Source organism: Copadichromis virginalis, linkage group LG4 (genome assembly GCF_057382275.1).
Source record: "Copadichromis virginalis isolate Kocher_CV1m ecotype Utaka linkage group LG4, C_Virginalis_male_GT1.1, whole genome shotgun sequence".
NCBI lineage: Eukaryota > Metazoa > Chordata > Actinopteri > Cichliformes > Cichlidae > Copadichromis > Copadichromis virginalis.
The window spans coordinates 1,822,107-1,836,630 of NC_140621.1; the positions used below are offsets into that span (position 1 = coordinate 1,822,107).

The 14,524-nt window shown below is 41.0% G+C and overlaps 1 protein-coding gene across 3 annotated transcripts in view; it reads left to right on the forward strand.

Moving 5' to 3' along the window:
* Positions 1-14,524, forward strand: part of LOC146710507 (junction plakoglobin a-like) — a 117,532-nt gene that overhangs the window by 36,044 nt on the left and 66,964 nt on the right. For all 3 annotated transcript variants that reach the window (XM_085453083.1, XM_085453085.1, XM_085453084.1), the window contains 2 exons: positions 10,899-10,953; positions 12,637-12,870. In XM_085453083.1, the coding sequence (XP_085309209.1) occupies positions 10,932-10,953; positions 12,637-12,870 (256 nt within the window). In that variant the 5' untranslated portion in view covers positions 10,899-10,931. The remainder of the gene's footprint in view (positions 1-10,898; positions 10,954-12,636; positions 12,871-14,524) is intronic.

The window sequence follows — 14,524 nt, forward strand, 5'->3', positions numbered from 1 at the left end:
TGGACCCACCTTAATCATGCGAATTCCTGAGATCAGATGGCCCATGGTATGCCCAATGGCCAGTCCAGCTATGGTCGTGCCATCAGTTAACCCTTCGCGTACCAACTGTGGCACGCGTGCCTAGGGTTGCCGACCCCTGGTGTAGACGTTAACTATATTAACAATAATTCACTGTCCAACCTTAAATCCTCTCAGGTCTGTGGCTCAGAGTTTTACTGGCCCATATACATTTTTATTGGCTTGTGAAAAAAGTTGTAATTTTTATATTTTTAAATATCAATGTAATTTAATTGAGACGCCAGGCCCCCCTTTAGACTCACCCCTGTTCACTTATAAAATAGGATGACTGCTGTCAGCCATTACTAAGCTGTATAAGTTAAACATAGTATCAGACGAAGTTAAGAGTTCATCTGCATATTTTAATGCAAGTTCTGGAGACTTGCTGCAGACTTTTTGCTGGTAAAACAAACAGCAGAGTATGGAGCAACTACAAGGTTTGTTGATCAGGTGCTTTGATGAAGGACTGCCGCTAGCTTTTCCCAGTAATTATTTTAATAGTGATTAAAGGAAAGCGCTGCTGTTTTGAATGCTAGAAACACATTTTCTTTCACTTTCCCTGCACTCACCATCTGAGTAAGGGCTCTGTCTCTTCCTCTTCAGCCCCTTTTCCATTAGTACCTACTTGGATCGACTCGGCATGGTTTGCCACGGCTTTCAGGGTTTTCTATTAGGTCATACTATTATTTTACTCTGGCGCAGTTCCAAGCAGGTATTAAAATGTGAAGTCATCAGACTGCATGCCACCAGTTGGGTACCACAACGGCTGAAGTGGGGCAAATCGAATAGATTGGAAGTGGTATAGTCAAATGGACACAATCTACGGGCACTGACTGGCGAGCATCAGGAGGCAGAGTGGCCCCGACTTGGACACGGCATTTTTAGAAACTATGGTGAAGGACGGTGAGTGCTTCGTGTGTTCAAACATAATAGTACTTGTCGCGTGTTGAGTTCACTTTGAACAAGCCTGGACATTTTTTAATAACGCCATTGTCTACTTGCTGCAATAAAAACTCCATGCTCTGCATGTTGTTTTGTGCTAGCTGTGCATTAACTTCCTCTTCTGAGGGGTCATTGTAAAGCCATATGAGCAACATCTGATGAACACTACTAGTATTAATACGGGTTCATTTTTTCATTTATGTTGTAATGTCATGTCGTGTGTGTCCTTATGCTATGCATGTCTTATGTTTCAGAAATGCTTTCTACATGTGAGGGTTTTTCGTCCACCACCATTAGTCTTGACCTCCCTTGTCTGTGATTCAGTTCTGGTTGACGGCGTCGACAGCTACACCTTTTGGCATGACACAGAAACTGCTCATCGCTGGTAGGACACGATGATAGGTTTCATACTATAGAGAAAGAAGTCCAAACCTGACCTCACAAGTGTTCCCATGGAGATGCAGGCAGATGGAGATGTGTTAAACCAAGATCAGTGGGAACACCACATCCAGCTGCCGCTCAATGAGGCACGGGAGCAGGAAGTTGCCCTGCGAAGGGAGGAAATGGCACAGGCCACAGTCTTCAACCAGGCATTCCTCAGTGTGCTTTGCAGCCTCACACGAGCAATGGATGGCCACTCAAGTTTCACCTCACCCCTAAACTTTCCACATTGGAGATTAAAAAAACAAATTTATACTTTATATAGGTTTGTACCCCTCTGTTCCAGGAGAGTCTTACCAAAAACTTAGCTGTTGCAAATAATAATAATCACTAACTTGTACATATTTGTAAGTATTTCAAGCCTATAATGTGTGTGCATCACGGTTTGTTGTATTTAAGCAGTCATTACTAAATGACATTTTTCACCAAACTTTTGTTGCCCAGTAATAAACGCTGTGTCTTTGTCGTGTGATGTCACCACACAAAAATGTGGTGTGTCCATAATTCTGTAAAGTGATTTACACTACAGGAGATTTATCCCACAGCCAGACAACTGTTAGCATTTCAGTGATGTGAAAAATGTAACAGCCCACATGAAAACACAGAATAACCGCAAAAGTAAACAAACTTTATCATTTCTATTTCATTTGGCATCTAACAGCAGTATTCCTGTAAGCACATGACAAGGGGTGAGAATAATATCATTAACTGGAGCACAAGAAGTGAAGCAGAGCGTCTCGTACATGCACGTTTAGCTCCTCCTCTGTACCACCCTGTCCTACAGCTACCACAGGCTCTTGTCCTGCAGTGGCAGGTACATCCCATTGTCATCATCTTCATTCATTGTCTTTGAAAAGCAAGAGGAGATGAACAGATCCAGTAAATGCACTTTTATCTGGTATCGTTTGGTATCGTAATCTGTCTTAATCTATTTCAATGTTGTGTTCTGTGTTTTTTTTATTTATTATATGGGGAAAAGTTCTGTCATCCTTGTGCTGAGAGGTCTGTGGTCATCCACCTGTTTTGTTCTAGTAAACCCAACTTTCAGGAACACCCTTTAGGGCTGTTCAGTTTTAGCACCACTGAGAGTCAACAAGTCTGGTCTCAAGTCACTTTATATTGTAAGGTAAAGACCCTACAGTGTTAATTTATGACAAATGTTCACTCAGATTCATCAATGAAGTAAAACTGACTGTATGCATATACAGGATATTTGGATATTAAAGGATATTGTATCATGGGTGAACAGACCAGAATGAAAGCCACATCTTAAGCATTTGACTGAGGCACAACAATCAAAAGGCAATGATTGCAGCTTAAATGTACTCTGGATAATCTTAAATGTGCAAATATTGTTACAGTTTTGTGTTTTTCAGGTGTCCTGTTTGAAGAAAACACTTTAAAGTCACTTTAATACATGCATATTTAAAGAAAAAAGAAAAATGCTCCACCTCCATGTATTAGCTGTTAAGTAATTTTATGATGAGGATGGATGCTGTCATTGTTTTTCAGTATAGTTTTGAAAATTAAAGGATATTTAACATTAAATGTACCAATGTTGTTGTTTACTAAACACGGATTAATTTAAGTTTAAATTTAAAAACTTTTGAACAAATGGTGTACGAGGTTTTCTGTTTGTCTATGCATTTTCCTTTTTGCACTGTACAACACTTTCAGTAAGACAGCAACTGTAAATCGACCCCCCCCCCCCCCCCCCCCGTCTAATCCATTATTGTAAAGTTAAATGCTATTAAGAAATGATCAGAAAAAAGAGGGTTTTCAAGAATTACTGTTCTGCTCCATTTTATGCCATTCGTCGGAACAAGAGCTAGAGTGTGATTAAAGTGGTGCGTAGGTTCTTTGATTATTTGTCTTGTCATATTTAGACAGTTGAGTCTAATAATAGATTAAATGCTAACTGTCAGCATTTAATAGATTAAATGCTGACAGTTAGTGTAACTCAGGGGGGTTGATTCATTTAAACTAACATAATCATCCTGTTGTAACCAAGTTTTTGTTTAGCACGGTAAATTTTTTTGTTGATCAGTTATTATTCATGGATTTACAGGGTCTTAGAAGAGAGAGACCTAATGTTTAATAATCCACATTTCATTGTGTTACTCTTTGGTGCAGATGTGGATGCTGTATTGTTCTTTCTTTGTGATTTTTTTTTATTGGTAATGTTTCAGTTGGGTTTTTTTTGCAGATTTTTGGTGTGTTTTGTGGTGGTTTAGAAGCAGACACAGTCCAAAGGGGATGGGTGTTGGGAACAAAAAACATGCTGTGGAAGAGAGCCAGAGAATAATAATAAGTAATGATTCAATGCAGAGACGTGTATAAACATATGGTGAGTGAGAAAAGTGACTAAAGAAGTACTACTCAGTGTATCGTGGGAATCCCCAGCAGCCTACACCTATCGCAGCCTAACTAAGAGAGGATTCAGGGTCACCAGCCCTAACTATATGCTTTAGCAAAAGGTTTTAAGCCTAATCTTAAAAGTAGAGAAAGAACATCACAGCACAGAGTTACAAAGAGAGTTACATGTCTTTGGAATGGGTTGATTCTGTGTTCTGACTTCACTGACCTTTATTAAGTAATTCTTGGTACCAGTTTACGAAAACAGAGAACAGCTTTGGTCAGGTCCTGGCAGACGCATCATGATAGACCTATTTATTTCTTCTAGACTGAACCACTGTAATTCATTATTTTTGGGCTGTCCTAAAAACTTCCTGAAAAGCTTTTACCCCATCTGTTCAAGGATTGGCTTGTGCCACCATTTGTCTGCCACCTAAAAATCCAGTTTTAAGATCCAATCCCAGACACTTGACACAGTGGTTATCAGAGGCATCGTAACATTTCATCACTCATCCATGACACTGGAGAGTACTGAAAAAGTCACTTGGATGAGTAATCAATTGTTTTTTTAAATGTTTCTATATGTTTTGTAAAAGAATTACAAAATGAACTTGTAAATTTATTTATTAATGCAGATTTTATTTCACAATTCATTATTGAGCACAAAAGGCTTTATGTTGATGCGTGTGACTCTTCTGGTCCTCCATAACCAGCAGCCTAGGCCTATTGCTGCACAACTAAGGTCAGCTGATGCAGCCCGAACTATATGCTTTGTCAAAAGTTTTAGGCATGATCTTAAAAGTAGAAAGGGTGTCTGTCTCCTGAAACCTGATTCCACAGAAGAAGGATCTGAAAGCTGAAGGCCCGGCCTCTCATTCTAGTTTCAATCAACTACAATCAACTGAAGGCTTTTCGCAGAGTTTTAGGACAGCCAAAAAATAGTGAATTACAGTACTACAGCCTAGCCCTCCGGTTTTGTGCACCCCCACCCCCCTTACTTTAGTGTTCCCAATCAAAATTGACTGGTCCTTGTTAGCTGCTATTAAATTAGCACAAAAAACACTTTTCACCACCAAATTCTTTATTCAACATTCTTTAGCTGTGAACAATGTCTCAAAGTAGTGTTTAACTTGAATACATAGAATTAGACATAACATAACTGCAGTAAAAATACAAATAGGCACTGAAAATGTATTACAAAATGAACATGTAATGTAAAAAACAAATTAAAGACCAAACTCAACATGAAGCTGTGAGTACAGGACACATTCTGCTTGGCCTCCATTGCCTGTCTCCGAAGTCCCACAGGGTTAACCAAACCCGATAGGATTCCTTCTTCAGCCTGATTGCTCTGTTCACCTCAAGTGTCCAACGTCTGGTTCAGGAGTTACCATCAAGACAGGCAGCTCATTGCAGCAGCTCATTGCAGCAGTTTCCACAATGGAAGTGCTGAATATGCTCCATTCGGACTTAATGTCCCCAGTCTCCCTCAGAATGCTGTCAAAGTTCTGGCAAAGGTTGGAGGCCTCTGTTAGGCATTCCCAGAGTGTCCTCACAATACATTTAGTTGTGCCAGGTTTATCCAGCATTCTCCCTCACCACCTGATCCAACTCACCACCAGGTGGTGATCAGTTGATAGCTCATCCCTCTCTTCACCTGAGTGTCCAGAACAAATTGCTGCAGATCCGATGATACGATTACAAAATCAATAATCAACCTGCAGCCTAGAGTGTCCTGGTGCACTTGTAAATAACCTTATGTTCAAACATGTTGTCTGTTATGGACCAACAGTGGTTTTCACAGTAACAGAACACCCCACAGATCAGGCAAGCCATTCTTCCTAATCTCACCCCTCCAAGTATCACTGTCATTACCCACATGAGCATTGAAGTCTCCCAGAAGGATGACAGAGTCTCCAGGGGGAACACCCTCGAGCACCCCACCTAGGGACTCGAAGAGGGCTGTGCACTATGAAAGTTCATTAAACACATAATTGTAGATGACAGTCATGGTCAGGCACAGGGAACAAATCCTCTTGTCCACTGGGAAAAACTTTAAAATACAGGAAGTGACCAAGGAGAAACTAAGATACCTACCCCAGCCCACCACCTCACACCGAGGGCCACACCAGACTGGGCCAGAGACCAGCCCCTTTACAGGAGACTGGTTCCAGAGCTCAGGCCATGCGTTGAGGTGAGCCCAGCTATATCTAATCAATACTGCTCAACCTCACGCACTATGCTAAGGCTTCTTCCCCATCACAGAGGTGACATTCTGTGTCTCAATTGCAAGCCATGATAGCTAGGCATTGGTCCACAAGGGTCTCTGGCCCTGGCCGCCGCCTGGCACACACTGCAGCCGACCCTATGGGGACTCCTGTGGGTGGTAAGGCCTACAGGAGGGTGGGTCCATGTCTCTTCTTCGTGATGATCTGGCCAGTCCCCATGGACGAAGGCCTAGCCACCAGGTGCTCTCCCTCTGGTATCTTCCCCAGGACTTGAGACACATTTTGTAGACCATCAGCTGGGACTGAACTAGCTAATATTAGTGGCAGGATTGCTTTCTAAATGCTGATAGATTTCAACTTGTGTCTTGACTCTCTGTGCCTCTTGGACCTCTCTACTTCATTTGTTCAATACGTTTTACCTGTGTCATATCTCATGATTACAAATAACTTAATCTTTTGACATCTATGGTACGATTTCTTTGTATGTGTGTATAGGATTGGTCGTTACTGACATCTGGTGAGACTTTCATGTCAATAGCACCTTTACAAATATTACTTAGAAAATAAGTAATATGATCAATATTTATTTTCACCTGTTGCATACAAAGAAGGATTAGTTATGGTTTAAACAATGTTTAACACATTATGAATTTTTTAATAATTTAGATATTTTTTGTGTATTTTAGGACATATTGTACATGCATTTATGTACAAGAACGTTCAATTTGATGGGACCCCCAAAATTTTAAATGAATGTTAAATGTTTTAGGGGTCTCATTTTAATCCAAACTGCCATGTGGTGCTGAAAAAGGTGTCTAGTGTCCAGTCTCATTTGAAGAGTACAGTAAAATGGAGAGAGAGTGTGTGATGATTTTTTTTTTCCATTCCATCTTTTCTCAAAAAGCTTTTCAGCACATCAAAAAACCCACATTTGTTTTAACAGGAAACATTTCTCCTCACACATTCACATGCATAAAACTCATGTACTGTGCCACAGCCACATGCAGAGAACACATCTACTGTTGCACACACCCACACGTTAAATGGCCATTACTGAAACAGAACATTGTGCCATTTAAGCTGTCAAGACGTCACTCAGATGTAGCCACTCTATTATTCCTACCCTTCATGTAGGAATAATGTAAAAGTTCCGTATTTTTTTCCAAACACCTCCCTTTGTGTGGATTTTTTAATTTACTTTAAGGCTGTTCATTTGTTGAATTAAATAGATTTGTAGTCTCTTTCTATGTACAGATCTAACTAACATTCACTCACAGCACTGAAAAAGGTTAGAGCAAGTTGTAGGTTTAATATCTTGACCAAAGATATTTAGCCTGCAGACCGGAGCAGAGGGGGATCAAACCACCATCCAGTGGATGATGAGAGTCAAACCTTAAATACTGATCTGTATGCGTAGGTTTACGGTACACATCAGCTTTTAGATGTCCCCCATTACTGATGGAAATCTCATAGTCTAAGAAGGCTAACCTGCCACTTTTCATATCCTCCCTGGTGAATTTGATGTGTTGGTCCACCGAGTTAATGTGACCCGTGAATTGTGGTAGGTCCTGAGACTAAATTTTCACGCAGGTGTCATACACATATCTGAACCAATGACTAGGTGGTGTTCCAGGATAGGATAACAAAGCCCTCTTTTCCACTTCTTCCATGTACAAATTGGCCACAATGGGTGAAACTGGGGAACCCACTCCCATGTTTCTCCCTGTAGGACTGACCCTTGTATGTGAAATAGGTGGAATTAAGACACAGTTCAAACACACTTGGTCGGTGCTGATAGTGGTCTTGTTGCTGAGGTTGGGGTCATCCTGTAATCTCTTACAAACTACCTCCAACACTTCAGTGACTGGAACATGAGTGAAGACAGATGTAACATCGTACAAGACCATGGTTTCATCTGCCTCCATAATGACATCGCTCACCTTCTCAACACAATCCAAGGTGTTCTGGATGCGGTGAGTTGATCATACAGACAATTGGTCTTAAAGGTGCACTCTGTTTATGTTCTTTGGTAAACCATACAGACTTGGTATAGATTCCGCTGGGTATAGCCTGTGGTATGAGGTACGGTCGATAGCCTTGTCTTGTTCTAACTGCTTCAGACAGTCTATCACCGTCTTCCTGTAACCACTTCCTGGGTCTCGTTTCAGGGGCTCACAAGTATTTTTGTCACTGAGCAGTGACAAAATTTTTTCATCATAGCCTTTTTGGTTTAGCGACACAGAGCACCTACCCTTGCCTGCTGGAAGGATAATGATGTTGTTGTCATGACTAACTGATGGGATTGCCTTCCTCTTCTCCATGCTGATGTTGGACGCTGGGGGCTTTGCATTGCTGAGACAGGCTGAAACTTTCATCCATAGTTGCTCTGCTTCCACGTCTGCAATGTTGTTGTATCGAATTGCAGTTTCGGTGGCTGTGATCAGTTCCACTAGAGGGATTTGCCTCAGTGTCACAGCAAAATTCTATCCTTTTGCAAGGATGTTTTTCTCTGTTTTGGTAAGCTGTCTGTGAGACAAACTCTTCACCCACTTGTCCACATCCTCGGTGTGGCATCCTTCTCTCTTCTGGCCACTGAGGACACTCTCCGTATTTTGAGCTAACATTGTGAAACATTAATAACATTTTTATTTCACACTTTTTTCTTTTACTGCATACTGTTCATTCATAGTTTTGATGCCTTCAGTGAGAATTTATGAAAATAAAGAAAAAACATTAAATGTGAAGGTGTGTCCAAACTTTTGATTGGTCGTGTGTGTGTGTGTGTGTGTGTGTGTGTGTGTGTGTGTGTGTGTGTGTGTGTGTGTGTTACTGCTGGAGTCTCTGAGACCGTATCGTCGGGAGATTGACTCTCGACTAGGGCATCTGTATCCAGTAAAGGTCCTAAGGCTAGTCCCCCCCCCCCCCCCCCCCCCCCAATGCCAACCAAGCCTACCTCAGGCAGGAGGTCATATAAGCTCGGATGTTGCTCGGCTTAAGAAGGTCCGCATCTGGTGTTGAGGACACACTGATGAGAAGTCAGTTACCGGAACAAGCAGGCATAAGTGGGCAAGAGATGAAAACAAGGCGCTAATGGATTGGTACAGTGCAAATATCCCAGCAGAAGGGGTTACATGAAAGGAAAGTTGTGGACCTATGGAATGTTTGATACCCAACACCCAGACTGATGGTGAAGCAACTAGTAGCGGCTGACTTGAAAGATAGGATCATGGTGAAGATGGAAACCTGGACCCTCTGTGGCCAATTACCAAGACTGCATCAAGTACCATCTGAAGGTCTACTAAAAATGTAAATGCAGCATTATGCATAATCCCTACAATTGACTACAAGACAGCCTATGACTCAATGCCCCACACATGGATCCTGGAATGCCTAGAACCATACAAGGAACTCATTAGGAACTCAATGGGGAATTAGTGAACAACAATAGAGGCCAACTTCAAGCCAATTGCACAAGTCACTTTTAAGTGCGGGATCTACTAAGGAGTTACCCTGTCCCCACTGCTGGTCTGCATAGGCCTGAACCCCCCACAGTGAGATCACTGACATGACTGACTATGGATACAGATTACGGAATGACACAATTATCAGCCACCTCCTCTACTTGGATGACATCAAGCTGTAGTAGTAGAAATGTAGTTGGGTGGTAACAAAGAGAGGGAAGACTGTCAGAACTGAGGGGATCGCGCTAGCAGAATGCAACATTGCAGACACTGAGGATGGCTGCAATTACCTACAAATACATTGGTACATACATAATACAAGTACATTGGTTCCCATTTGCTTAGAATCCACTTGAACACAATCATGTATGCTGCTGGGATAATAAACTGGGATAAGGAGGAGATTGAAGCCATTGGCATCAAGCCAAGGAAGGTCATCACCATGCATAGAGGGATCAACCCCAAATCGAGGACCCTGAAACTGTACACTAAGCGAAAGGTACGAGGCCAAGGACTAGTGAGTGTCAGAACCACTGTCCAGGATGGGACAACAAACATCCATGGGTACATCAGAAATATGGCCACAGTCGACCGAAAGTGCTTAGTGATTATCTAATGAAGTAGAGACTGAAGAAGGTGGAGCAAGAGGAGGAACCATCATGCAAGGACAGGCCCCTACATGATATGTACCACCGGCAGATAGAGGACGTGGCTGATACCCAGAAATCCTACCAGTGGCTGTACGCAGCTGAACCGAAAGACAGCACAGAGGCACTAATCATGGTAGCACAGGAGCAAGCTCTGAGCACAAGATCCATCGAGGTTGGGGTCTATCACACCAGGAAAGACCCCAGGTGCAGTCTGTGTGAAGATGCCTCTGAGACTGGATATGCCCCTTATAAATCTGGGCCATCATCATCTTCAGAGTTATGCTGTAACCCATATGATCATTGTTACTGTACATGCACAACAAAATTGTAGGTTCCTCACACCAACTCTGCCAGAATAAACTATAAATAGGACACAACAGGAATGAATGGCAAAGAGGAGAACTACATAGAATCACGCGGAATATATACAAAACAAGAGAAATATATGCAACAACAATAGAAAGGCACACAATAGAGAAGAAGTTGTAAAGTGCTTGGACTCAGACTGTGGCTCGATAAGTTGGTTGGGTGTGAATGGGTGGGATGTGGGGAGGTTGGTGGATGTTTGTTTACTGTCCGAATGGCCCAGGGGAATAAGCTGTTTGTGAGACTGAAGTGTAGGACCTGATTGATGTGAGGCGCTGACCAGAGGGCTGGTAGTGGGTGGGGTACAAGGGGTCACTTGCGATTTCCCAGGCTAGTCGGACTAGAGGATTAATCTTGAATCTTTTTTCAGACCTAATGATTCCTGTATTCTCCTGCAGGTGAGAGGTCAGTGAAAGCAGCAGTACCAGTGGATGGAGATGATGTCCATGCAAAGTAAGTATTCTGTCACCATAGCACCCAGCTCTGGCCTAAGTTCATTGCGGTAGTAATAGCTGTGGGAGGAAAACAGGTGGTTCTTGGAAGAAGTATCTGCATCATTAGAAGAAAAAAGTAAAAGCAGTAGCAACATGAGTTGAAATAGGAGTAGTATCTGATACAAGCAACAGGGATAATTAACAGAAGCAGCACTAGTCGTAGTAGTTGATATAGTAAAAAATAGGTGCACTACAAGTAGCAATATGAGCACTGCACTTATTATTAGGACTAGCTGGTATACAGGTACAGGTAGGTATATTCATAGTAGCAGTGATTAGTAATAGTAGTCTTGTAATAGTACAAGCAGTATATTGCTGCTTTTGTCATTCATTTATCTATAAAGGAATGCCACTTCTTTAGTAAAAAACGTGGAATTATTAGGACTACCAGCAGCAAAAATCACAGTTACAGTACTTACAAAACAAGCATTAATGGTAGCTGTAGTGGTAGCAATACCAGAATCATTTTAGTAGTTTAGTGCAAATAGCAGTATTTTCAACAGCAGAGGAAGTAGCAGCACTGGCATTAGTTGCTGAATAAGTAGCAGTAGTAGAAGGAACACTAGTGGTAGTACTGAGTGGTAGCATTTAGTATGAAGTTCAGTGTTTAATCCTAGCAGGAAACGTAGAAGTTATAATGAGATGTGGTAATTGCATTAGAAGTAGTATATACTCTAGCCATAACACCAGTACCATCTTTAACCCTCTCAAGGCAGGCGTTTGCAACAGTTAAAAACTAACAACCTGATTACCCCACATACATATTTTATGAGTTTTTTTTACTCAGAAGTACCACTGCAGGACTTGGTTGTGCATTAGCAACAAAAAGTTTAATTTGAGCTTGAGAGGGTTAAAGGTAATGCTACCAATAAAAGGTTGTACTTGTCACAGAAAGATTTGAAGAATTGGTAGTAGTTTAGTAATAGTACTATTCCAAAAATGATAGAATTAGCAGCACTACATGCAGTTAGACCATTCAGTGAGCTGTGTGAGGCTACTCACTGAAGAGTCTTAGTGCAGCTTGACCTCACCCAGGCTCTATGGCCAGCAGCCCACAAGCTCAAGCTGTGCCCAATAGAAATGGAAGAATGCAGCGACTGGGTTATTCTGTCAGAAACAAGACTTTTTTTTCTGAAGCAATGTTTGAAAAACATACTAACTAGTTATACAGAGGAAAGTTTTGCTAGACGATTGTTTAAGCCATTTAACTACCGATTCGTCTGGTTGTATACTTTGCATTCTTAAAACTGTTTACTTTTTCAACTTTTCAGAAAGTCCTAAAAGCAAACTTCCTTGTTGAGTAAAAATGCGGATTGTGGTACAAAAAGTTGCATGTGCTGGTAATGGCATGAGAAAAATGTTGGAGTAAAGTAGGTAACATTAGCTATACCAGCTTCTAAAAGCCCTTGAAAGTCAGACCTGTGTGCATCATAAACAATGACAACAAAAACAAAAAACTCTATAAAACATTTTTTGTTTTATTGTGTTAAGTCTGTGAGAAATTACTATAAGGAAAGGCTTGCACTGAGGTTAACCGCTAGGTCCAGACTTTCATTAGCTGCAGGTGTGCAACCAATGTACCACTTTACAATAGTTGCAGTAGATATTACTGGTTGCAGTAGATGTGTGTTGTTTTCTGCAGTGAGTGAGGCAGACAGCGTGGTGAAGGTGGCAGAGTGGCAGCAGACTTACTATGCCACAGACTCTGGCATCCAATCGGGAGCTACCACAGTGCAGGACGACGAGAGCAGCACTGAGTATAGTGGCAACAAGAAGTACACAAACAGTACTACAACCGGCACTGACTCTGTACCTGTTAAGGCCACAGTGGGGGGAGGTGGAGACTCAGCATTCAGTGGAGTAGATAGCCCAACAGGTAACACTTTCTGATCAAAATCATTTGATTTTCTTTTTTGTTTGTGCTTTCTGTTTGCTTCCTTTAATAACAGCAGCTTTCGGTCTTTATTGATCTGCATTTTGTGGCTCTTTTTTGTGTCTGGTAACATCATATAATATATTGGTTCATCTTCTTTTTCATAAATGGAATTGAATGCAGGATTTGATTCACATGATTCAGTATCAAATACCACTGGACAGATCACAAGTAAACAAACAAACAAAAAAAAAACAATTACTGCAGCTTTAATGATAATGAAAATGGTGAAATAGCAGCACACTGACATGCACAGGTTATTGTAAGCAGCTGCAGATAACAGCTTGTTTTCCATTTCCTGTGATTCATCTGTCTTCAATATGAAATAAATCTTCATGGTGCAAGATAATGCATCATGGTAAGTATTAAGAAACTTTGTGTTTTATCTTCATTTCGCTCTGTTTTGCTCTGCTTCAGTCATCTGACAGTCAGGGGAAGAAATAAAAGTCTGCTACATTTTTTAAAAATTCACGCATCATCACACCTGTGCTGTTTGTAGACAGCTGGCCATTTCAAGCTCAGTTTGACATTGTGGTGCTTTGAAAATTCTATTCACATATGACATGTGAAGTAAAATGTCAAATGTAGACACAAGCTAGCTAAATAGAAAACTTAGCTGCAGGTTGTAAATGTACTTTTATTTCTCCACTGCATGCATGAAAGTTTAAAGTACATATCTAATAATTTAATTCGTTTTAGGCTACTTTGCAGCCCCAGCAAATTCCATGAAAATCAGAAATAAATACTTGCAGTTACTTTGGATTGTGGTTCTCCTCTGTCGCTTCATTCAGGAGCACTGCCTGTTTCCTTTGACCACTTTTCACATAATCTAGAAAATGTTTAAAATAACACTACAGGTAATTGAACTTATACACTAGTTCATCTCTGCTTTCTTTCAGCATGCCACCCAAATCTTTGTTGTTAAATGTGCTTTCATTTGGGTTTTAAAATCACACTAATTCAATTGAGTGTTTTTCCCCCTTTCCTTTTCTTGAACACTGAACATGGCATGTTCATGGCACATGTAAACCAGCCCATCCTGCCCTCTGCATGTTTCAAACACACCTCCACCAACATACAGTCATTTGGGATTCAGGAGACTCACTAACTACATCTCATGATTCAAAAGCTCACATCCTCCTGTTTTTGTAATTCAAGGATGAAATTATTGTTTTACAATAATGTATATGTCTTTGTTTCATCCCAGCTGAATTCTTGCAGATACCTGTTAACAGATGTAAATCATTCATTTGAATTTACACAAAACTTGATATCCTTGGACAACAACCGGCTCACTAGATCAGACGGGTGTCTTTACTGCTTTATGGCACCTAACCTTTGGAATGGTCTGCCTAATCAAAAGAGATTAACTTTTTGACAAACTTCTATTACTTAAGTCTACGTAAATGTATATCATGCACAAGTATTCTTTCCTTGGGCCAACTTGCTGACTGACCTCACTAGCATGTTCTCTGTGCTTCTGTGTGTGAAGCTGACAAAGTATTTGTGTTAAAAGTGGAACACAGTTATAACACAGGATTTTCAATTCTACATTGCTTTTTCAAAAATGTTAGCATTTATAAAGGAGAACACTAGA